The sequence below is a fragment of the Marmota monax genome, unplaced genomic scaffold (assembly GCF_021218885.2).
Source record: "Marmota monax isolate L192 unplaced genomic scaffold, Marmota_monax_Labrador192_F-V1.1 WCK01_AAM20220418_F8-fsc00033, whole genome shotgun sequence".
NCBI lineage: Eukaryota > Metazoa > Chordata > Mammalia > Rodentia > Sciuridae > Marmota > Marmota monax.
The window spans coordinates 5,002,779-5,029,566 of NW_026694282.1; the positions used below are offsets into that span (position 1 = coordinate 5,002,779).

At 39.0% G+C, this 26,788-nt stretch overlaps 1 protein-coding gene across 3 annotated transcripts in view; it reads left to right on the forward strand.

Moving 5' to 3' along the window:
• Positions 1 to 26,788, forward strand: part of Adamtsl1 (ADAMTS like 1) — a 935,498-nt gene that overhangs the window by 758,640 nt on the left and 150,070 nt on the right. For all 3 annotated transcript variants that reach the window (XM_058586373.1, XM_058586374.1, XM_046467403.2), the window contains 2 exons: positions 11,966 to 12,267; positions 18,275 to 18,404. In XM_058586373.1, coding sequence (XP_058442356.1) covers positions 11,966 to 12,267; positions 18,275 to 18,404 — 432 coding nt within the window. The remainder of the gene's footprint in view (positions 1 to 11,965; positions 12,268 to 18,274; positions 18,405 to 26,788) is intronic.

The window sequence follows — 26,788 nt, forward strand, 5'->3', positions numbered from 1 at the left end:
TTTTACAAGTAATTTTGAAAATTTCTAAAGTGATTCCGTTGAAGAGTTGCTTTCCCTTTGTAGCATTCCAAAGGTTTTTTTTGTTTACTTACTCTGAAAGATTTTTTTGAAGTTTTCCCTTTTGATTTAATTGACAGATATTAAAGAATGAAAATGTTCTGAGATCTTCTGATTGCATATGCAAGTGGGAAGCAAGTGAAGGGAGAGGTAGCCAGAAGAATTTCCCTTCCCTTTTCAAGTTTCTTTTCTCCTACAGCAGCACTGTTTTCCTAGGTATCCAAATGCCTCTTCAAATGCTAATCTGCCCCTCTTGAGCTAAAGTAACTGCCTCATCCCAAAGATTTTGCTCTGTTATAGTTTCAGCAATTGCCCAGAATCAGAAGAACCAACTGTTCAGACTTAAAAGGTTAAGAAAAAATAAGATTGGCTTTAAAAGTAAAATAAGGCACTATGGAACAACATATTTTTATCAACAAAGATCATAACGTTTTTAACCCCAAATGATAAGTTGTGTAAAAGATTTTTTGCTCAATTCATCATAGAATTATTTATATAATATCATATTTTCTTATTTCCTCTGTGGCCCCTAGTTAATAAAATTTTCAAAAGGGGAAAAAAAACCCATAATTCTCATACAAATATTAAATGAACATTTGTCAAAATTCTTACTTTTAGTAGTCCCACGTTATCCACAGGGATACATTCTAAGATCCCCTGTGAATGTCTAAAAGTATAATACTGAATCCTAAATAGATAGATAGATAGATAGATAGATAGATAGATAGATAGATATACACACACATTTTTTTCCTATACTTACATACCTATGTGATAAAGCTTAATTTATAAATTGTGGTCAGAATCACAACAATAACTACATAATGAAATAGAAAAATTATACTAGTATGCTCTAATAAAAAGTTGTTTAAATTTTATAACTTATTTATTTCAGAACATTCTATGTAATATTGTTGAACCATAGTTGACTATGGCTAACTGAAACTGTGGAAAGTGAAACCTAGAATAAGAGAGATTACTGTGATTCATTGACTAATGAAGGAAACAGTAAGATGTTAAAACCAATTCAAAGGAAATTTTTTAAGATGGTGTATATTTAGGTAAATAGGAATGCTAAAATGAATTTTGAAATAGATGCAAAATGGGTCTATCTGCAGAGCGACAGTCAACTGTTTTCCAGGTAAACACAGTTAATCCACATTTTTATGAGCATGAATCATTTGTATTATCAGTGTTCTACAACTATAAATGATAAAAATAGCTCAAAATCAATGAAAGGCTAAGATAACTAGGAAGGATGCACTGAACAGGATAGTAATCTTTTGGGTCCATTTTAAAGTTTTTCACAATTTATTCCTCCTCTTTCCTCACTGTACTATCATGCCCCCACTTTCATACATAAACATACACCAAAAGTAAAAAGAAATCATCTAGATTTCTTTTTACTCAAGAAATCATCTAGAATCACTCCTGCAAGGTAGGCCGGCCTGCGACCCACCTGCAGAAGAGGAGCAGCGGCCTGCTGAGAGGCAGAGCCGCCCCCTCCCCCTGCGCTGGCAAGGTACAGGGAACTGTGACCACCCACAGAGCAGGCCCAGCGGCCTGCTGAGGGGCAGAGCCGCCCCCCACCCCCCCCCGCCTGCCAGGTAGGCGGAACTGTGACCACCAACAGAAAAGGCCCAGTGGCCCGCAGAGGCGCAGAGCTTCCAATCACTCCTGCAAGGTAGGCGGGCCTGCGACCCACCGGCAGAACAGGAGAAGTGGCCTGCTGAGAGGCAGAGCCGCCCCCTCCCCCCGCGCCTGCAAGGTAGACGGAACTGTGACCACCAACAGAACAGGCCAGACCTGCAACCGACACACAGAACAGGCCCAGTGGCCTGAGGAAGGGTACAGCCGCCTCCCCCCACGCCTACAAGGTAGGCGGACCTGCGACCCACCGGCAGAACAGCCCCAGAGGCCTGCAGAGGGGCATTGCCGCTGCCTGCGCCTGCAAAGTAGGCAGAACTGCGACCACCGACAGAACAAGCCTAGCGGCCCGCAGAGGGACAGAGCCGCCGCCCGCGCCTGCAAGGTAGGCTGACCTGCTACCGACCGGCAGAGCAGGTGCAGCGGCCTGCCGGCGTGGTAGGCACATTGCCCCAATTGGAGGAGGGGCAGAGCCGCCGCCCTCGCCTGCGAGGGAGACTTTGCAACTATACAAGACCAATATAAATATATAGGGGGAAAATTCAATAGCACAACAGTTTCACCAAGTAGAAAGGAACGCAAACAGTATGAAGAGACAAGGAAAGAAAGGACCACAAGCATTGCAGGTCAACTCAACGTTAGAAGAGGTAATAGCTGAAGCACATGGAATGTCAGATAAAGAATTCAGGATATACATGCTTCAGATGATCTGGAGTCTCAAGGAAGACATCAGACAGCAAAATCAGACAATGAAAGATCACTTCAACAATGAATTACATAAACAAATCCAAGAAGCAAAAGATCAACTATACAGGGAGATAGAGGTTATAAAAAACAAACAAACAGAAATTCTAGAAATGCAGGAAGCAATAAACCAACTGAAAAACTCAATTGAGAATACTACCAGCAGAGTAGAACACTTAGAGGATAGAACATCAGACAATGAAGACAAAGTATTTCAACTTGAAAAGAACATAGACAGCTCAGCGAGACTGTTAAGAAACCATGAGCAGAACATCCAAGAAATATGGGATAACATCAAGAGACCAAATTTAAGAGTCATTGGGATACAGGAAGGGACAGAGTTTCAAACCAAAGGAATGAGCAATCTATTCAATGAAATAATACGAGAAAACTTCCCAGACTTGAAGAATGAGACAAATCCTAGAAGCCTACAGGACGCCGAATGTGCAAAATCATAAGAGACCCACACCTAGACACATTATAATGAAGATGCCCAACATACAGAATCAGGAGAGAATTTTAAAAGCTACAAGAGAAAGGAAGCAGATTACATTTAGGGGTAAGCCAATCAGGATAACAGCTGATCTTTCAACACAGACTCTGGAAGCTAGAAGATCCTGGAATAACATATTTCAAACACTGAAAGAAAATGGGTTCCAACCAAGAATTGTGTTTCCAGCGAAATTAAGCTTCAGGATGGAAGATGCAATTAAAACCTTCCACAATAAACAAAAGTTAAAAGAATTTGCAGCTAGAAAACCATCTCTTCAAAACATCCTTGGCAAAACATTACAGGAAGAGGAAATGGAAAATAACAATGAAAACCAACAGTGGGAGGTAGGACAGTAAAGGGGGGAAAAATAATCAAAGAGGAAAACAAACCATGTTTAGTAACATAAATAAACAAATATGGCTGGAAGAACAACCCATATCTCAATAATAACCCTAAATGTTAATGGCTTAAACTCACCAATCAAGAGACACAGGCTAGTAGAATGGATCACAAAACAAGACCCAACAATATGCTGCCTACAGGAGATGCATTTGATAGGAAAAGACATACATAGGCTGAAGGTGAAAGGTTGGGAAAAATCATATCACTCATATGGACTTCGGAAACAAGCAGGAGTGTCCATACTCATATCAAATAAAATAGATTTCAAGCCAAAGTTAATCAAAAGGGATAAAGACGGACACTACATACTGCTTAAGGGAACCATACACCAACAAGACATAACAATCATAAATATATATGCCCCAAACAATGGTGCAGCTATGTTCATCAAACAAACTCTTCTCAAGTTCAAGAGTCTAATAGACCACCATACAATAATCATGGGAGACTTCAACACACCTCTCTCACCACTGGACAGATCTTCCAAACAAAAGTTGAATAAGGAAACTATAGAACTCAATAACACAATTAATAACCTATACTTACTTGACATATATAGAATATACCACCCAGCATCAAGCAGTTACACTTTTTTCTCAGCAGCACATGGATCCTTCTCAAAAATAGATCATATATTATGTCACAGGGAAACTCTTAGACAATATAAAGGAGTACAGATAATACCATGCATCCTATCTGATCATAATGGAATGGAACTGAAAATCAAGGATAAAAGAAGGAAGGAAAAAGAATACATCACTTGGAGAATGAACAATAGGTTACTGAATGATCAATGGGTTATAGAAGACATCAAGGAGGAAATTAAAAATTCTTAGAGATAAATGAAAACACAGACACAACATATCGGAATCTATGGGACACAATGAAAGCAGTTCTAAGAGGAAAATTCATTGCTTGGAGTTCATTCCTTAAAAAAAGAAAAAACCAACAAATAAATGATCTCATACTTCATCTCAAAATCCTAGAAAAAGAAGAGCAAAACAACAGCAAAAGAAGTAGAAGGCAAGAAATAATTAAAATCAGAGCTGAAATTAATGAAATCGAAACAAAAGAAACAATTGAAAAAATTGACAAAACTAAAAGTTGGTTCTTTGAAAAAATAAACAAAATCGACAGACCCTTAGCGATGCTAGCGAAGAGAAGAAGAGAGAGAACTCAAATTACTAGCATACTGGATGAAAAAGGCAATATCACAACAGACACTTCAGAAATACAGAAGATAATCAAAAATTATTTTGAATCCTTATACTCCAATACATTAGAAGATAGTGAAGGCATCGATAAATTTCTTAAGTCATATGATCTGCCCAGATTGAGTGAGGAGGATATAGACAACCTAAACAGACCAATATCAATTGAGGAAATAGAAGAAACCATCAAAAGACTACCAACTAAGAAAAGCCCAGGACCGGATGGGTATACAGCAGAGTTTTACAAAACCTTTAAAGAGGAACTAATACCAATACTTTTCAAGCTACTTCAGGAAATAGAAAAAGTGGGAGAACTTCCAAATTCATTCTACGAGGCCAACATCACCCTGATACCTAAACCAGACAAAGACACTTCAAAGAAAGAAAACTACAGGCCAATATCTCTAATGAACCTAGATGCAAAAATCCTCAATAAAATTCTGGCCACTCGGATACAAAAACATATCAAAAAAATTGTGCACCATGATCAAGTAGGATTCATCCCTGGGATGCAAGGCTGGTTCAATATACGGAAATCAATAAATGTTATTCACCACATCAATAGACTTAAAAATAAGAACCATATGATCATCTCGATAGATGCGGAAAAAGCATTCGACAAAGTACAGCATCCCTTTATGTTCAAAACTCTAGAAAAACTAGGGATAACAGGAACATACCTCAATATTGTAAAAGCAATCTATGCTAAGCCTCAGGCTAGCATCATTCTGAATGGAGAAAAACTGAAGGCATTCCCTCTAAAATCTGGAACAAGACAGGGATGCCCTCTCTCTCCACTTCTCTTCAACATAGTTCTCGAAACACTGGCCAGAGCAATTAGACAGACGAAAGAAATTAAAGGCATAAAAATAGGAAAAGAAGAACTTAAATTATCACTATTTGCAGATGATATGATTCTATACCTAGCAGACCCAAAAGGGTCTACAAAGAAACTATTAGAGCTAATAAATGAATTCAGCAAAGTGGCAGGATATAAAATCAACACGCATAAATCAAAGGCATTCCTGTATATCAGCGACAAATCCTCTGAAATGGAAATGAGGACAACCACTCCATTCACAATATCTTCAAAAAAAAATAAAATACTTGGGAATCAACCTAACAAAAGAGGTGAAAGACTTATACAATGAAAACTACAGAACCCTAAAGAGAGAAATAGAAGAAGATCTTAGAAGATGGAAAAATATACCCTGTTCATGGATAGGCAGAACTAACATCATCAAAATGGCGATATTACCAAAAGTTCTCTATAGGTTTAATGCAATGCCAATCAAAATCCCAATGGCATTTCTTGTAGAAATAGAGAAAGCAATCATGAAATTCATATGGAAAAATAAATGACCCAGAATAGCAAAAACAATGCTAAGCAGGAAGTGTGAATCAGGCGGTATAGCGATACCAGACTTCAAACTATACTACAGAGCAATAGTAACAAAAACAGCATGGTACTGGTACCAAAACAGGAGGGTGGACCAATGGTACAGAATAGAGGACACAGAAACCAATCCACAAAACTACAACTATCTTATATTTGATAAAGGGGCTAAAAGTATGCAATGGAGGAGGATAGCATCTTCAACAAATGGTGCTGGGAAAACTGGAAATCCATATGCAACAAAATGAAACTGAATCCCTTTCTCTCGCCATGCACAAAAGTTAATTCAAAATGGATCAAGGAGCATGATATCAAATCAGAGACACACCATCTGATAGAAGAAAAAGTTGGCTATGATCTACATACTGTGGGGTCGAGCTCCAAATTCCTCAATAGGACACCCATAGCACAAAACTTAATAACTAGAATCAACAAATGGGACTTACTCAAACTAAAAAGTTTTTTCTCAGCAAAAGAAACAATAAGAGAGGTAAATAGAGAGCCTACATCCTGGGAACAAATCTTTACTCCTCACACTTCAGATAGAGTCCTAATATCCAGAGTATACAAAGAACTCAAAAAATTAGACAATAAGAGAACAAACAACCCAATCAACAAATGGGCCAAGGACCTGAACAGACACTTCTCAGAGAAGGACATACAATCAATCAACAAGTACATGAAAAAATGCTCACCATCTCTAGCAGTCAGAGAAATGCAAATCAAGACCACCCTAAGATACCATCTCACTCCAGTTAGATTGGCAGCCATTATGAAGTCAAACAACAACAAGTGCTGGCAAGGATGTGGGGAAAAGGGTACACTTGTACATTGCTGGTGGGACTGCAAATTGGTGCAGCCAATTTGGAAAGCAGTATGGAGATTTCTTGGAAAGCTGGGAATGGAGCCACCATTTGACCCAGCTATTCCCCTTCTCGGTCTATTCCCTAAAGACCTAAAAAGAGCATGCTACAGGGACACTGCTACATCGATGTTCATAACAGCACAATTCACAATAGCAAGACTGTGGAACCAACCTAGATGCCCTTCAATAGACAAATGGATAAAAAAAATGTGGCATTTATACACAATGGAGTATTACTCTGCATTAAAAAATGACAAAATCATAGAATTTGCAGGGAAATGGATGGCATTAGAGCAGATTATGCTAAGTGAAGCTAGCCAATCCCTAAAAAACAAATGCCAAATGTCTTCTTTGATATAAGGAGAGTAACTAAGAACAGAGTAGGGTCGAAGAGCATGAGAAGAAGATTAACATTAAACAGGGATGAGAGGTGGGAGGGAAAGGGAGAGAGAAGGGAAATTGCATGGAAATGGAAGGAGACCCTCAGAGTTATACAAAAGTACATACAAGAGGAAGTGAGGGGAAAGGGAAAAATAATACAAGGGGGACAAATGAATGTCAGTAGAGGGGGCAGAGAGAGAAGAGGGGAGGGGAGGGGAGGGGAGGGGGGATAGTAGAGGATAGGAAAGGCAGCAGAACACAACAGACACTAGTATGGCAATATGTAAATCAATGGATGTGTAACTGATGTGATTCTGCAATCTGTATATGGGGTAAAAATGGGAGCTCATAACCCACTTGAATCAAAGTGTGAAATATGATATATCAAGAACTATGTAATGTTTTGAACAGCCAACAATAAAAAATTAAAAAAAAAATAAAAATTTAAAAAAAAAAAGAAATCATCTAGACTTCTTTCTACTCTAGATTCACAGGTTCAAAAATTTAATATGACTGAAAATTACCAAAATCCAGTATTTCTAATCTGATTCCCTGCAAATTTTAATTTCCATTTTGAAACTAGAGCATGAGACTGAGACTGTCATGCATCAAAATAACACACCTGCTAAGCTATTCTGATTTTGTATAACAACCCCGCCCCCAATTTTTTTTTCAAACAGATATAGGGGAAAGCAAAAGGGAGGAAAGTAATGAGAGAAAAGGGGAAAGTTAATTGTTAATTACAGACCATGTATCTAGGAGCCTTGCGCTCTGGCTATTATCTGTGGTGACTTGAGACTAATTAACCAAGAGTACCTTGTTTCTATTTAGCATGTATTAAAATATTTTTTTCTGTTTGCCAATGGATCTTTTATTTATTTATTTTTTACTTGCAGTGCTGAGGATTGAACTCAGGGCCTCACACATGCCAGGCAAGCACTCTACCACTGAGCCACAATTATTTAGCATTTTTTAAACAAAGTAATTGGTTTTTATCATTTTATTGAATGCTTCTGACTCAATAATAGCTACTAATAAACCACTTAGGAATTTTATAAGTGAATTTGATTGTTACTGTTTTCTGTTTCATAAATGGGACTATGGTAATGACTAAGTAATACTGTTTTCTGTTTCATAAATGGGACTATGGTAATGACTGATTAGATCATAAGCTTTTTGTTTATGGAATGAATAATTAAGCTTGCATATAGATGACCAGATCAAAACATAGATTATTCATTTGCCAGGTGTGTCTTTTTTTTGTTAACTTCCTAGAGATGGGAAAACTAAATGTCAAAATAATATCATCCCTTCTAATGCTTCTACCCATTTTTTAAAGAACTCACTTGACCAGTTTTTATTCATCTGGCAGTAAAACTGCTAGCAGAAAGAACTTTTAAATTACCCAAATTGAACTTCAGTAATAAGAGTCTTCTTATTGTATATTTTTACATCAAAATGATTAATATACTGATTTAAGAAAACAAAACAAAAATGATTGCATTCCGTTTTATATGATCCACATTAAAGGTTCTAGCCCAGCAAGTGCTATTCAAGATGAGACTTCTGAAAGTTACATTTAAGCCTTCTAACTTGCATGCCCTCTCACTGACCTTGCTCCCTCCCACTTGTGGGCAGAAAACTCAAGATAGTAAATAGAGAGTTGGGAGACCTAGGGACATGGGGGAAAGCTTTATAAGAAAAGCAGTTATTATTCATTTAGCCATTTGCACTATCAGATATTTTTCTTTTGAAATATAATCTCCTGCCTTCAACAAGAGAGAATATATTATATCATACAGTGTACGCACTAGAGAAATTAAGATGACTGCCAAAAGACAGCACCACTTAAAAACCAAATTGTGTTTAATTGGTGTGAACCTGACAAAGACCTACAGATAATGGGTTGGGCAAAATGCCAGTGAAGCTGTTTTACATTTGATAAGACTCTCATTTGGGAAACATAAAGCAGATGTTTATTGTTTTTTTGCTATTAACCCTAAATGTCCACAAAGTCAAACTGCACACACACACATAGATACACATACAGGCATGTATACATTTTATATACACACACATATGTATGTACATGTGAAATATATAAGATATATGTCTTAAATGTATTGCTTTAAAATTAACATTTCATCTACTATAATAAGTGCATGAGACTTCAGTAGCAGGTTTTTTTTCTACTTTGTGTGCTTTTAGTGTATCATACTGGTTCTGGAAAGAGAGCAAATGCAAAATCATTCATATTGTAGACAAGGGGAGCTGAAGGTGCAGTTTGCACATCAATTTGCATTTTAGATTTCATCTAGGTTCTAGATTTCATCTGGGACTTGCTTTGGAACATAAAGCACAAACATATAAAGTTAATTACTTATAATTTTATAAATATATATATATATATATATATATATATATATATATATATATGTATGTGTGTGTGTGTAAAAAGAGAAGAACCCTAAGACCTAACACAAGTTTGGGGATTACCTATGAATCTCAATGTGTGTGGCATCCCTACCAAACGTTTTATTCTGTAGCAGGGAAACTACAACCCACAGACTGGATCCAGACCCTTCCATCATCCCTTGTGCCTGCCCCAGTCTGATAAGTAAAGCTTTATTGGAAGTTAACCCCTGCTCACTTGTGTGATTCTTTCATGCAACAGTCCTTGCAATGGAAACTGCATGGCCAAAATAATCGAAGTTATTTTTTGTATGGCTCTTTACAGGAAAGGTCTGCTGACCCTTGTTCTGTTGGTCATTGAGTAGGGCTGTTACAAGTGATAAAACAATATTTTTTATTGTTGGAAAAATTAATAAGGTGCAATTCTTTTCTATATAAAAACAAAAGTTGGTACTACATTATTAAAGAAGCACTATTCATTACACTGTCATTAAAGTTGTCAGGCAAGTCATTTGTCTTATGTATGGAATAGCTAAATGTGAACCTTCATGTCTACACCAGTGTTATAAAATCAGTGCTCATGTATTTGTGTATCTCTTGTTCCAGGAATCAGGCATATTCAGAATGAATGTGCAATAAGAGATTTTTGTTGTTGTTGTTGTTGTTGTTGCTTTTGGCAGATAGACACGATACCTTTATTTTATTTATTTTTATGTGGTGCTGAGGATTGAACCCAGAGCCTCACACATGCACTCTACACTGAGCACAACCCCAACCCCTGCAAATAAAAGATTTAAAATGGTTTTCAGATTTTGATTTTCTATTTCCAACAAGCTCCTACAGGTAGCATTACCTAAGGAGAAAAGACTTTTTAGTCTTTTAGGGTACTATTTCCCTGCCCCAAAATCTCTACATACCAGAAGATAAAGAAGTCAAAAACAGAGGGGGGAGGTGAAATTGTGATGACAATTTCTTAGGAACAGTTCTGGGTGGCCATCCCATCCTCACCCACCCTTCTGACAGGCCATGATAACCTTTGTTCTCTCCTAGTGGATTCCTCTTCAAAGGTAGCTGGGGTCAAGTCCTTCCTGAAAGGTCTCTTGCTGGGCCTCAGGGCAGCATGTATACTTTAGGAAAGGCTGGCTCTCCCAGCCAGACCACCTCTGTTGCACATAAAGCCCAGGCTTAGGCCAGCAAACATCTTTGTTATATTCTTTCCAGTATGAAAAGTTGCACGGGTTTGCTGTTAGAAGTTCAGTTTTCCTGAACTAGATATAAACCATTTGCACTTGTTAGGATTTAATGCCGTAACTGTGTTATCAGTCTTTTCTTTTTGGCCAAAGTCAAGGTTAAGAAGCCAGGTTTGCATGCCTTCCCAGCATGACTCCCTGTGCAAAAGCATTAGAATCATGAGGGAAAAAAAAATTCCATAGTTTTTTTCCTCAGATTATTTTACTAACTTTTTGGAAAAGTTAGTGATTCCCTCTGGGTTTTTTCCCCCGTAGGCCCCTCTCAAGGTCATTACAGTTATGGCCATGGTTGATTAATGGGGAGGAAAAACTTTTTTTTTAATTTGGATATTTTCCTACATTCTGTAGAACTCAGAGAAAAACCAAATTCTTCCTGGTGTAGCTTCTTTCAGGGTGGAGGGAGGAAGACGTTGAACAAACTGATATGAATGCAGAACCTCTCATTTACTGACACATGCCTGTGGATTTAAATTTGTAGCATGGCTTTTCACTATGATATAAAAAGAATTGGAGTTCAGACTAATTCAAAGAATGTGTGAGGAAGAAGACTGCACCATTCTTGGAAACTTACAAAAAAAAACCCTCTTTTTTATAAATATAAATAAATCTTAAGAAGCACATTGAGTAAAAAGCAAAGAAAGTTACAGAATATGAGATCCAGGCTTAAAAAAAAAAAATCTTCCTTAAATATCTCCCAGAGCTTATTCTGTAATAGTTTTTAGTATCAGTGTTAGTCTGCTTTAAGAATAGCCAGTATCATGCAAGAGGCACAAGTGTTGGGATTTAGAGCGAGGAAAGGAATCACCAATTCCCTGCTCTGAAGAGCTACCACTGTGGGTGCAGAGCCCTGAGTAAGCAGGTGGTCTGTGGCAGGAATGTCTTGCAGCTGGGAGTTCACATGACATGAAGCAAGCAATCCAGAATCAGTAGCCAGTGAGCTCATGAACTAAACTGAAGCTCCCATCACAGGACAGGGTGGAGGAGCTCTGGGCACATCCTGAGCCAGCTCTGGGCAGCAGAAGCAGGTGCCATGCATCCCCTCACAACCCCAGCTCTCTACTGCCTCACGCTTCTTATCCTGTCCCCTTGTTTGCTTGCCGACTGCAGGTTCATCCCAGAGGCCTGGTCGGCCTGCACAGTCACTTGTGGTATGGGGACCCAGGTGCGAGTAGTCAAGTGCCAAGTGCTCCTGTCTTTCTCTCAGTCCGTGGCTGACCTGCCGGTGGATGAGTGCGAAGGGCCCAAGCCAGCATCCCAGCGTGCCTGTTATGCAGGACCATGCAATGGGGAAATTCCTGAGTTTAACCCGGACTCCACAGATGGGCTCTTGGGTGGCTTGCAGGAACTGGATGAGCTGTATGACTGGGAGTATGAAGGGTTCACCAAGTGCTCCGAGTCATGTGGAGGAGGTAAGGAGAGAGCCCCTGGCTCAGACACCCCCATCTTTTTTCTGTCTCTTCTTTCTCTGCATGCAACTGTGTCATGTGATTGCCTCTATATCAAGAATGATTAGCAGGGGCAGAAAGGGAGGCAGCCATTCTAAAGGTAAAGCAAGTGTAAATCGAATGAATAGATTTGATTTCTGTGTCTGCTGAGTGGCCCCAGGCTGTCAGCTGTGAGTGGCCAACAACTAACGCCTTTGCTTTCAGTTGTCATTCTGATGTTTTGTACTCAATATTGACTTGTTTATGTGAGCTCTTGCTTCCGTATGTGTGTGTGTGTGTGTGTGTGTGTGTGTGTGTGTGTGTGGTGTGTGTGAATTAATACCCAAAGTACACTACCACACTCTGCTGTTCTCAAGAACAGGTTAGGGTCCTTACAATTTACTCAGCTGGTTTTCCAAAGAAAGGGAAAGGCAGTGTAAAGATTATCCAGCACAGTGCATACCTGGAGCTGGAAAAGATTTTAATGATCAAAGCCAAACCCCACTCCATTGTGCAATGATATGCAAAAGAGCGAAGTGACTTGTTCAAGACCTCACAGCTAGTGAGTGACAGAGCTGGGACTAGGCCAAAGCTGCTGCTCTCTGTCTACAATCTTTACATGCTACCACACTTCAAGCATGTAGAGAATTCCTAAAGCTTTCTTATTATAAATATTATTCAACTAATGGCCAACATTTCCAGGTACATTCATCTGGTTCTCTTGAGTATACTCTATGGTGACATACAAGTAGCTTACATAGTGATTTTTTTAAAATTACTTAATTAACCACTCATTTATGGGTACCTAGATGTTTCAATATATGTATACATTATAATATTACAATACATTGTAAATATTAAACCAAACTGATTAGCTTATGTCTTCAGTAATTTTTTGTTTCAGGTGTTATAAACAGGATTGTGACAGAAAATCAATTCTTTAAGATCATGATCTTTCTCACCACTGTTGAAACTGCCTTAAATTCATATTATCACTCACTGTCTTGCACCTACTCCCAAGAGAGATTTTGATAGGTTAGGAAGTGCCACTGATGTCCTGTCACATCCCTCTTGCTGGTCATCGGTAACCCCTTTGGACATGTTGAGATTCCACATTCCCAGCAAATTTCTTCCTTTGCTGGTGAAATAAAGTATGCAAATTATTTCCCAAAACTGTTTTCTAAACCATGACATTTGAGAAACTCTTCTAAAGGAATGAATAATGGAATAAGTACCAGCAAAGAATCCATTTAATCCAGCAGGTCTTTTTAAACTTTTAGTAGTTCTGACCCTGAAGTTCTTGTTTGTTTCTGATCTTCCAGTTTCCAACCCTGGAATTATAGAGTGATTTAATGGAAATCCCTGGTATCTTAAAATCTAAATTCTTCCAAAAAATTCTGGGAGACAGTTTCTCGGAACTCAGCTGATCTAACTGTTTTCACGTGCCATCCTTCCACTCATTTTCAGGACATTTTTTCTTCTATGCCTAATGAGAGAGTAGTGTGTTTTATAAGCTTTGGTGATCTGTGAGCCCCAGCAGAGCTGAGAGTCAGGGGAAAGAGCTGTGGCCCTGGCCCAAAGGAGTGGCTGCAGTTGTTCCTTTCTACTCTGAGCAATGACTCAGAGTTCAGATGGTTGTGTTTTTAGCCCCAATTTCCAAGATCACCTGAATTGAATGATCATTATTTCTAGTCAAAAACAAATGTGCTTTGAAAAAAAAAAAGTATTTATGGTCTCTCCGTTATGGCTCTCGGTTACAAGTCAAGCCTGGAACTTTATGAGCAGGTGGAAAAAATAGATGCAGTAATGGAATATATAAATAACCGGATGCCTTTATCTTTAAGAGTCAATCCATTCTACTGACCAACCAGGGGTTTAAAACGGAAAGTCCAGAGTGGAATGTATTAATTTTAAGTGTTTTCAGAAGAATTTGATTTAGAAATAAGATTCAAATGTTGGATACACAATTGATCTCTACCTGTAGGATCTGAGTGTCTTTGTATAACAAAAATTATACATCCTTTACATCTAAGGAAGGGTAAAGTTACTAAAATTCCTTAGGTCTTTAATTGTCATCAATTGATCACACTTACCTACAGTTACAACACTGTGCCAAGGTAATATATTTACACCTGAAATGTTAAGAGTTGAAAATTCCAAAGTGGTGAAAATGTAATTGGGTTAAATGGTCTTATACAATGCCCATATGCACTAACAAATTAGTTCAATATATGGGTCATGTATTTTCAAACCATTGTTTAGCAGTAAGTTTTTATTGTATTATCAATTTTGATCTTTCACCAAAGTATAACCCACAAGATTAAATATATTCTTAAATCATTCTTGCTGAAACCGACCCTGTACAGGATTAACAAATAGATATTAAATCACTTTTGGGTTATACAGCCAGTCAGGCTAATCATATTGTTTCTGAAATCTCAAAGAGATGAAATTGGCTAGACACAAAAGTCACCTTTCACCTAGAAGAAGTAGTAACCGGAAGGAACTAGTTAGTAATGTGTTTGCTAAGCTGTCATCAAATATCAAATATCATGTAACAATTATGCAGTTCTGGAGATATAAACACAGAAAATCCCATTTTCTGGAAAACTGAAAGTGAGCCTAACCTGCTCAGATCTGTTCCTTTGTCCTACTATTATCTCTTTTTTATATTTTAATTTCCCACCAGTGAATTGATAGGTGTGGTCAAGGACAGCAGTTTTGAACCTGAGCAGCTGAGTTGAACTCCTAGATGCTGAAACTCAAATTTAAATCTATCTGGGGGAAAACTTGAAACTGACCTTCGTAAAAATGGAAGGTGGAAACTTGTACCTGTGGCTCCTCTTTCCTTTGGCTTGTCAAGAAAGGAAAACCCATGTTGTGTGCATGTACAAATATGTAACAACAAATCCCACCATCATGTACAACTATAATGCACCAATAAAAAAAAAAAAGTGGAAGAAAAGGAGAGAAAGGAAGAAAGAAAGGAAAGCCCAGAGTTGTAAGGAACTGTACTTACACATGGGTTCTCTGTTCAGTTAAAAGTTTCCGTTTCAAGGCATATGTTAACCCTTCTGGAAAGAACACAAACTTACTGAGCTAACCTCTCCCATCCTTGCCTGTCTCTCCTATGCCAGGTATGGGTGAACCCAAAGGTGAGCTCCTCTTTCCAGGGCAGCTCCTTTACTCCAGGCTCCTGCCCTCAAAGTTCCCATTTGCCTTAACAGTCTACTTGCTTAGAATACCCTGCTCTTTACCCATCATATTTTTTCATCCTACAAAAATTTACTATGTATTGATTTTAAAACAAAAAAAAACTGGTCCCAGATACTCCTTAATTATGACAGAACTTCTGTCGTGGGTTTCCCTACACCTCAGGCCCCACCTAAGAATGCAGAGACAGCTGGCCCGTGGCAAGAGATTTAAAGCACAGTGTTGCAGGGGCCTAGTACATTGTTTTATAATACCTTGGATTAGAATTTAGTAACTCTGGAATGCTTCCTAATCTCAGCACTTAGCCACCCCATGGTGATCTTTATCTGTAACTATGATTAATGGTTGGCAATAATGTAGGTTTGTGTTTTACATAGCAAAGAGAGGAGATTACTGATGCCCTTTGGGAAACTTAGCTCTTACCCCCATCCCTTGCAGTCTTAGAAGAACCTAAATTCTATAGCTAAAGAGTCCATCAAGTGGATGGAAACAGCCCATCCCTCACACACTTCATTCCAATAGCAGGTATGTGTCAAGCCCCGTGGTCCCTTCCTGCCATGGCTGAATAAAGTCAAACTATATCTTATTTTAGAGCAGCATTTCAAATTTCTTAAACACTACCAAGTAAGCAAATGAATAGAAAACTTCATTTTTAGCATAACCACAGCTCTAGATTCTATATGGAATAGTCAGCTATATTCAGTGACTGATCATCCTGACCTTGATGCCAAAAGGATCCAGTGGGAAATAAGTGATGATATCAACAGTTTCTTGGGAGCTGTTTTGCTGCATCATCATACCATGAATTCCAAATGGTTCACTCATAGAAATCATCATACTGTCAGCATTACAGAATATGGTGGAGTAATTTGAATATCTAGTGCGAATCTCAAATTCTCCACCTTGAAAGGGCCATCACATAGGCAAATTAAATTTTTTTGTGGTGGGTGGTAGGCATCAAACAAGGATCCAATTAAATTTTGAAGTGATAAAAACATAGAAGAAAGAAAATGCAAAGATCCCATCGTGGCCACAGAAAAATCCTATGATTGAGACCAAAAACATGTTTGATTTATCAGACTTAGAAAAAAAAAAGTAAGTTGATTTGGATCCTGGCTTTAAAACGCCAATTTTTAAAAGATGGTGTTGCTGAGCAACCTAGATCAATTTAACATCAATTTAGGAAGCATTATCCTGTTGATGGGATGAGATTGGCTCGGAGAAACCTAGGGCGTGAAAGGGGAAGGACAGTGATAGAGCTAACAAGCATTGGGACAGTTTGTGTTATGTTTGCTACCATTGGATGAAGAAATGCAGAAGATAAAAAGAGATCAAGTATGTACATAAATAACTACATGGATAGTGAGACTATGTTATAACCATATATATAAATATCTAATTATAGATAGATAATCTTTAGATGTAGGTATCTTTATATATATATATATAACTGTGTATGAATGATAGCAAATTAGCAAGAATGTCTTGTCTCTTAAACTGAACTCTGCTGAAATGATTCCAGACACATGTCTAGGTTATTTCTGAAGATCTCTAGGGAAACAGATATGACAGCCTCTTAGTATTTTTAAATGATAATGCTCTCAGGCAATGCTAAGGGCGCAATCAACCTCCACTTCAACATTTAGCAACTGTATAACATTAGACACGTCTTTTTACCCTTCTAAACCTCAGTTTCCATTTCTGTAAAGTGGGCATAAAAATAATACCTATCTTGCAGAATTGTTGAAAGAGTTGTGTGTCAAGCCCTCAGCTGTGGTACCTGCCTAGTAACAGGCACTCTGTAGATGTTAACTATTGTTATTATGACTGCAGGTAGCAGAATGAAGTATTCCATCAATCCATGAATGTGTTTCCATGCTTTATGAAAGTCTCCATAAGGGATCTGGCAGAACACCTTGAAAGACTTGTACTAATCATTACTCAAAGTCCTGTTTTACTATTGCCAATTCAGGTGTGCAGGTATGAATGGAAAGATTGTTTACCATGCCTGTCATTATTATGCTTCTTATTCTTCTTGTTCTAGCTTCCAAAGTTGCCTAGTCCCCTACAGAAATGAGCCAGAATCAAAAGAAAACCAGTAGAGGCTGACATCCTGGATACAAGACCCTAAGAGCACATCAGTTTATAGAAAGTTAGATATTAAGCTGTGGCCTTTGGCCTCCCTTCCAATACAACAATCTCCTGTTGATTGAATGTGTGAAGAGCTTTGCAGTTTTTTGTTAGATTTGGTTTCTTTTACCCTGTGCTCTTTCTGCATGAAATGATGACATTTCGGCATGGTGGTCGCATAGATTGGTGGCATATTTTTAAGCACTTCAACAGTGTTGGTAGCAGCCTGTCTTTGGGAAGAATTGCCCTTCTCAAGGGGCATGCTTATAGTGGCCACAAGCACGAGTTCCTCCTTTCAGATCAACCTATGTTTGTGTGTGTGTGTGTGTGTGTGTGTGCACGCGCGCGCTCACATGTATGGGGTTTATATGTGTGCGTGTGCATGCACTCATGGGTGTGTTTTGCAGGAGATTGAACCTGGAGCCTTGTGCATGCTAGGCAAATGCTCTACCACTCAGCTACATTCTCAACCCTGGACAGAGTAAGGGTTGACAAGATTGGCAGGCCTGGGCTTTTAACTGTTGCCTCTCACATGTAGGGAGAGTCCTACTGATCACAGAGACCTCCCACCAGCTTGCCTTGTCTACATTTCATCACTCCCACACACACACCCTCTGCACTATGGCCTGACAGTGTGATCTGTACACAGGTGTCCAGGAGGCTGTAGTGAGCTGCCTGAACAAACAGACTCGGGAGCTTGCTGAAGAGAACCTGTGCGTGACCAGCCGCCGGCCCCCACAGCTCCTGAAATCCTGCAATTTGGATCCTTGCCCAGCAAGGTAAGGGACAAGTTGCCGGCCCTGCCAGCCAGGAGTGTGTGCAGAACTGGGTGCATCTTTCCATGGGCAAGACCAGAACACTTATTGTTACCCAATGTTTTGAAAACCAATTAGCATCAGTTCAAACTTTCAGTCAAATCCACTTAAATTTAATTGAAACCAGGGCTTTGGAATTCCAGCCCAATCAATGGTCATGCACAGAGTCCAGAAGGCTTCATGCACTGAAGTGAGCCTTATGGCATGGCTGGTATGTGCACGTGCCACATTGTTGCTTTCCCCTAAAGGCAAAGTGAACTGACCACAGACTTCATAGACTCTGTCGCCTTTTAGCCTGTGTCCCAAGCCCTCTTACCATAGTAATGAATTGACTTGTGACTTATAGGGTCTAAGGAACTGAAGCATCTGGGTGGTATAATTGACCCACTGTGAAATCTGTAGGCACACAGCATGCAGATTCATTATAGCACGCTTTGGGGTATGTGTGTTCATTCCACATGCGTAAAATCAATTAGAGCATTTCATTGTTTGGCCCTGCCTGGGTCTCATTATTGCCCAACTTTGAGTCTTAGTTAATCAATCCAATCACTGCTTCAGTCCACACAATTTTATGGTGTCTGGAGAAATTTGCCTTTTAGATACTTCTTTTTGAGCAACTATCCTCTATGATTCTGCTTTGGAGACATTTAAAGAACCAAAGCCAGACTTTCAAATCTGCTGATGGAATGAAAAATGTGCCTGGATGAGCTCATAGCCTAGATATGAAAGGAATGCTATTTCTGAGTGACGTTTCTCCTCCTTCTGCAAGGTATATCACGAGAAGCAGAATTTGCTTTCAGGCATTAACAACAGTTTGCTGGTTAAGCCTATGTGCTTCTTGTCTTATTTCTCATCCAGCTCGAGGCCTTTCTTTGTGACTTCAAAGAGACAGATCACAGGCCTTTATCAATCATATGAGGACACACTCCCATAGTGACACTTCTGCGCATCATCAGAATTGTTCGATTTTTCATCAGAATGGTGGTCCTGAGCTTTCCCCTTCATACAAAAGTGGAGAGAGCCACTCATGCCACACTGTCCATGGCAACCAGAAAACAGCCACTTCTTTGAGCAGGATCCCCTTCCCCACCATAAGAACAGCAGCCAGTGAAACAGAGCCAGGGCTGGACCAAGCAAAGCTCAGATCCAGTACATGGAATCCTAAGTAATCTCCTTTTCTATCACCTCCCTCATGTGGTCCCAAATCTCTCCTAACCTAATAGCTCCTAGTTCAGTGAGCCCAAGATTCAAGTGCTTGAGCAAAGGGTGCAGACTTATATTTGAATACAGTGGAGTAGATCCAGCATGGACAGCCTGCAAGGCCGTTGGCTAGGAGGTCAGGAGGCCTGGATTATCACCTTCTTCTGTCACCAACTAGCTGTGTGGCACTCCCTCTTTCCACATTTATGTTGTAAAGATGATCTGAGGTCACTATGTCCTGCTCAAGGATCCCATGATTCTTCAATTTTCTGTAAGCAGAAGCATCAGATCGCGACTCCTGCTTCATTGTGCTGATAATGGCTATCATTTCTGTTCTTATTTATCATCACTTAAAAAACAAGAAGGGTCTTTTCTAACCTCATTCCAGTGCTGTGGTAACATCCAAATGCTGTAATGAGCTGAGACGTTGCCAAGGAGTTGGTGCTAAGACTAGTTGAAAACTCCTGGGGTTTGTGACCACTCACCTGCTCCTTCCTTGTTCAATAAAAGGAATATAACAGAAGGTGTTATTTCCCATCCTCAAAGTACTAACTGTGATTGATAAGTCTAATTCACTCTGTGACCTTTTTATTGACTCAAGGACAATTGTTGGGTTAGCAGGATTATGTTTGTTCTAAATAATCTTTGATTTCCCATCACCCAGCTATGGTAAGACCTCTCAATGGCCACAGATTTCTTGGGTTACTGTACACAGGCAAGTATCTGTAGAATGATGCTAATTAAAACTTTAAGGTGGGCAAAGTAGAGCAATCAGATAGGACTCATTCCCTTCATTTCCCACCTGAAAGCCAAAGTTGATTTTCATCTTAAAAGTGAGAAATATATAGGCACCTCTCCTGTGGAATATTTTAGTCTAATATCAGGGGAAAAAAAATCTGTCTTTCTACTCTCCTTGGTGCAAGATATATGCAGAAAGGGAAATGTGTTTGATAGAGGCCTAACAGCGCACCATTTATTCCATGCACCTTCCATCCAGTGGGGAGTGATTTAGATCTTTGATTCACAATTCTTGTTCCACATGGTTCAGTGTTTCCTCTGCATGTTGGTGTGTCTTCTAATGAGTCCTAACTTTATGTATGTGATCTTTTAGGTTCTTGGTCTGTGCTGATATCCATGTGTTTTTAAAAGAAAGAATAGCATTTTCTTTGGGACATTTAGAAATGTTGCAGGTCTTGACTTTTGCCTCTGAAGTGGTGCTAGGTTAAGATAAGACCCTTCCTGGGCAGTTATTAGTCCTGCTGAGCACTAGTGAAGAAGCCATTTTACCTCTTGCATATGGCCAGAGTTATCTGATCCTAAGGAGTGTATTAAGGACTCTGAAGAGTGAGATCTGACTTTTGGAGCTGTATTTCTAAAATTAAACTTGACTTCTCCTGACTTGCTCTGTGTGGTCAAAGCTTGTATCAGAAGCACATGTCTGACTTTCACCAGGTTTAGACAATGACATCGTCCTATCTGGTTATTCAAAGCAGGAAGGATGTGTTCTCAAGCTGAAGGGGTTCTACTTTTTCCAGTCTGTGAGTATGTATAGACGTGGGCATGTATGTGCCCGTGAGTAAGGCTTACATTTTTAGGGTAATTTTTTAAGTAGTGATTTTCTGTTGAAGAAGACTAGATTTGAAAGTCTTTGGTATCAGTTTTATGCCTTGTTCCTCCTTTCTCTATCCCAAGCATCTGGGAATTGACATATAGCAGGTGTTTATTAAGTATTTATTTATTAAGTGTATAGGAAGGAGTAGGGCCATATTTGTAAGTTGCAATGTTTAGGTCCTGTTATTATCAGTAGCTGGAAGACCTCAGTGCTCCCCTCTTCATCCCCTTTTCTCCCCTCTTCCACTTGATGCTGAAAATACCATTTTTGGACTCCTTTCCTTTATGCCTTTAAATACCAAATATATAAATATCAAATATTGAAATACCAAAATATAAATTGTCTTAGGATTATAAGCTTTTATGTTATCAGCCATGTACAGCAAAGTATCCCCAAAGCAAGCATATAAAGGCAACGGAAGGGAGAGCACTAAAGGTTGAGGAAATTGCTAGCACTACCCAGAGAGGAGTGTAATTGTCAAGAAGGATGGAAGGTCCTGGGTGAAGGGTAGATGGTAATCTCTTCACGACCTTGCCTAACATTGGCCATAAGAAATTAGGACCACTTTTGCCTGTGAATCACCAATGAGAATTTTCCTTTAAAGTTGATGGCAAGGAGTTATCAATACAAGGAGGCAAAAAAATCACCTGTGCACCTTTACCACTGTCTGAGGACTTTGTGTCCAGAAGCCACACTACCTTGCCAGCCTTTCAATGGTGCCTTAGACAGGCTCAGGGAAGAAATACCCCCAAACAAATTAAGATCCATCATTGGGAAAGATGTCACCTCCTGTTCCTAATCAAAAAGTTATCTAAGTATTCTAATTATTAATTATACAGGTAACACATAAAGAGGCTGATTGGTTAAAACTCAAGCAGAGCAGGATTAATCAAAAAACCAAGGTTTATGCTCCTCTTTTACCTCCATACTTTAGGTTCTAGTTCTTTCCTCTTCAGAGGTAACCACTGTTAATGGCTTGGTGCGTGTACTTTAGGGGGTTTTCTATGAATACATACATGAGCATCTACAATTACATAAGGTTTTATACCTGCATCAATGAGGCTTTTATAAATGAGATCTCATTGCATGTATTGTCCAGCAACCTGATTTTTTTTTTTTTTTTTTTTTTAAAGAGAGAGAGAGAGAGAGAGAGAGAGAGAGAGAGAGAATTTTTTTTTTTAATATTTATTTTTTCAGTTTTTGGCTGACACAACATCTTTGTTTTGTATGTGGTGCTGAGGATCGAACCCAGGCCGCACGCATGCCAGGCGAGCGCGCTACCGCTTGAGCCACATCCCCAGCCCCTGATTTTTTTTTTTAACTTAATACTGTTCACTAAAGATTTTTCACATCCCTGGGATTCTCAAAATACAAAGACTAGAACATACATTTAGACCCAGGATCAAGTCCTGCTCTGTTACTTTTAGCTTTCTAACCTTTGAGAGGTCATATATACCTTTTTGGATCCTCACTTTCCTCATCTTTAAAATAGGATTATAGCAGTCACTATAATCATTAATATCATTATAATCATCAATCAAGCAATCATTGTCTTCTCCTTTTCTTTCATTCTGGGTTTTTTTTTTGTGTGTGTGTGTGTGTGTGTGTGTGAAATGCTTCTAGTTTAAAAGAAAGCATGATTTTTGTAGACTTTTAAGACTTAAATTTTATGTTGTTTTTATTCGACTAACTTATATTAATTACACTCGCTAACTATCTCCCTGGTTTATAACAGCAGTGACATGAGCAGCCCAAGGAAAACCAGAAAGCACTACCTTTAAAAAAAAAGTGCATGGCTGTTATTAATTATAAGCATTTGATAGCTTGGCCAGCGTGTGTTGAAAAGATTTGGTAAATGTATGTGGAGGAGGGGAGCAGAGTAAGCAATGAGAGCCAGATGGCTGAAAATGAAGGAAATTCCAGGCAATTTCTGCAGCTTTGTTCTAACATACTTTTTAAACTAAACTTTTATTTCTGTGCAACAGAGAACAGCTGAGTGGTACAGAATAGATAAACAGTGAGGAGGGACGAAAAGCCCCTAATTCCAGGAACGGTGCTTGGTTTCTGCCCTCTTCCCCACCCCATCTCAGTCTCTTTGCTCAGACCTAGGATGGTTCTTACAACCAGCAAGAATCATAAAAGAAGCCTGAGAATCCCTATTTGGAAAAAATAAAAAGAGTTCAGAAAAACTTCTTAAAGGTCAGAGTCTCCTCTTTAAAAGCATTCTTCAGAATGCCCATTTTATTGTACACTAACAAAAGCCATACATACTTTCCAATTTCAAATTTTTTTTTATATCAACTTAAAATGGCCAGAGCAGAAGGTGTTGCCTTTTAAAACAAACACATTTTCATTTGGTTGATGGAGGTTTTAAAGCTTTGCGGGCACCCTCGCCTTTGACAACTTGTTTTAAGGGTTGCTGTTTCAGCATGATCTCTGAAGATTGGTTTATCTTCTGCAGTGCTCCCAGTTTCCATATGCTGTTTTTTGGCACTATCCATACTAACTTTTAAGCGCTTAAAGCAAAAGCATACCAAGCCTCACTAGCATCCACAAAAATTGAGTCCAGATTTGTACACCATATTCAGGCACCTATGGAGAGTTACTGCTACTGACATCTTCTTCCTTGATAAACCCAGATCTGTCATATATTCTTTCCCTTTTCTTTCTCTGATATGTCTGTTACAAAAGAAGAAGCTGCTTCTTAAACATTGGGACTTATTGGGCCAGTGGGATCCTGTGTTGTTTCCCCACCATCAATGTATGAACTCAGAGATCAGAGCTGTCTGATCAGTAGCATTTTGACATCAACAAGGGTAAAAGTCACATGTGCATTTCCCTCAGGACTAAATTACTTTGCATGCTTAGAATAAGTTATTGCTTAAATGTCGGGTAAAAATCAAGGGACTGGATCTACCTTACCAACAGGTCACCTGAGAGCCTGTATGTTTCATTCTAAAGATAGGAACATCAGCTTTGGGAAAATCCATTCAGTTAAGTTCTGAGAAGGAAGCTTTTCTAGTTTCTTAACATCTATATAATTGAGAGACCCCTTAGATCACAAAATAAAAGTTCCTATACAGAGCATTGACAAGAGTCAATCTTCTGCAAAAACAAATTAAAGCAGAGTGTTTTTATATTTTAATTCAGTAAAAAAAAATGAAAATGAAAGGGCATCATGTCCAGCATTCTGCTTGTATTTTGTCTTCAGAAATAACAAGAAGACAAAATCCTGTCTTAAAGGAGTTACCGGTTAAGGACAGATTTCAAAACAGTAACTTGTATGCATAGGAGTCTGAGAAGGCTTGAGGCTGATAAGCAGCTTCTTGGAATAGGGGATACCTATGCTGAAGGGTAAGGTGTCACTAGGATCATGCAGGTGAAGAAAAAAGAAGGAGACAGGTTAGGCAGGAGAGAAAACATGAACATAGAGAAAAGGTCAGAAGATGGAAGCCAATGGCAGAGGATGGGCAGAGACCAGGTTCCAAAGAGCTAAGGGTGCTAAATTAAGTTGCTTGGACTGTATTTCCCTCAGACAGTGGGGAACCACCGAAGGAGGATAAGCAGGGGTATGAAAAGGCCACATTTATTTGGAGAAAGATGATGCTGGTCACTCATTCAGGACAGCTTAAGTGATCATGTTGGCTGGCTTTTATTATTTATAGGCATTTTTTTTTCTCACGTAACACAACGAGTGCTCAGTTATCTGTTTCTTGAAAAACAAGTGGCCTCTCATGCAAGGGATGTGAGCATTTTGTTTGCTTCCTCTGTCAACCCAGCATTTGTTGACTCAGGCTACTCACCTGACAGGAGGCTAGAGCTGTGGATAAGGACATCACAAAGGGAGTCATGAGATGTGCAACTGCCTGACCCCTTCCAGCTCTAATGTCTGTGATTCTTTGAAAATGAGTGTTACCCACAGAATCAAAGCTTTTAGATAAAGAAATAAAAGGTGAACTCTATTAGAAAAATTCCTTAAGTCAAATTTAACATGCTGTTTTTGTTTAGATATGAAGTGTCTCCCAAAAGTTCATGTGTGAAACAATGCAAAAATATTCTGAGGTGAAGTGATTACATTATGAGAGCTGTAACATAATGAGAGGATTAAGCCACTTAAATGGATTGACTGTGTAGTAACTATAGGCAAGTAGGGTATAGCTGGAGGAAATAGATCACTGGAAGTAGATCACTGGGGGTATACCCTTGGGATTTATATTTTGTTCCTAGTGAGCAGAGAGGGCTCACGCTTACACACACACACACACACACACACACACACACACACACACACACTTCTTGGTGCCATGTTCTGAGATGTTTTCCTCTGCCATACTCTTTTGTCATGATGTCCTGCCCCACCTCAGGCCCAGAGCTATGGAGTCAGCCAACCATGGACTAAACCATAAGCCAAAATAAACTTTTCCTCCTCTAACTAGTTCTTATAAGGTCTTTAGGTCACAGCAATGCAAAAGTTGACTAAAAGAGATGCAGAGCCTCTCTATTCATCATAAAACAGAAACTGACTTTAACTATAAATTAAACAACTATGAAAAATCTACAGGAAAAAGATTTAAGTTTGCATAAGAAAACACTTAGGTAAAGGCATTCAGATAGCAAGGATGGTTAAACATCAAAATGGTAAATATTTTTATAAGCCCTTAATGGTGCTTGTTCATGTGAAGAGGATATGAAATATTCTACATCCCACTATTTAAAATTTTATGATGCACTTCAAGATAAACGATTTCTCTTTATTCAATCTCTACTGAACAAATATTTATTGAATGCCTCTTTCGTGCCAGGCATTGTGCTGGGTATATAATATTGAACAAAACCTACATTGTGCTCTTCTACATTGTACGTTTCTATTGGCCTTTTCTACATTGTGCTCAGCCAGAGTGACCCAGGCTTTGTATTTTTGATATGGCCATTGTTTTTGCTTGTTGGGGAGTGTCTGGAGGGGGATTGAACCCAGGGCCTCATGCATACTAAGCATACTCTATGCCACTGAGAAGCAGCCCCTTGCCCATACAACTTTCTTAAATCTTGAGTGTCTTATATGCTGCCTTTTTCAAGAAAGCTATTAAACTAAGCACCTTCCTGCAGTCCTCACTGCAATAAGAGCTGATGTATCTGTACAAGTCATCAATCCCTTTGCTCATAAGTTCCCTGGGGATGAAGTACCACCACCAGACAGCTTTTTCCTGTGGAGATGGTGATGAAACATTGGAGCTTTACAATTCAAAACTCAACAGCTTACAAATCAATCAACAGATATGGAGTGGGGTCTCCCAAAATAAATCTTTTCTACTTTTTGAAATGTTTGCCTTTCCCTACAATCTAGTGTCTCTAAAGTCCTCAAGTAACAATACAAGGGCAGGCAAGGATTTGGCCGAAGCTTTGAAAGGATTATTATTGTTGCCTAAGCATACACAATGCCTTCTTAGGAAATTTTAAGTCAAAGGCCTCATGCACAATTTGAGTTGAAGAGCTTTTCTTCTGGCCTTAGGGTTGGAAACATGCTCTGCTATGTTAC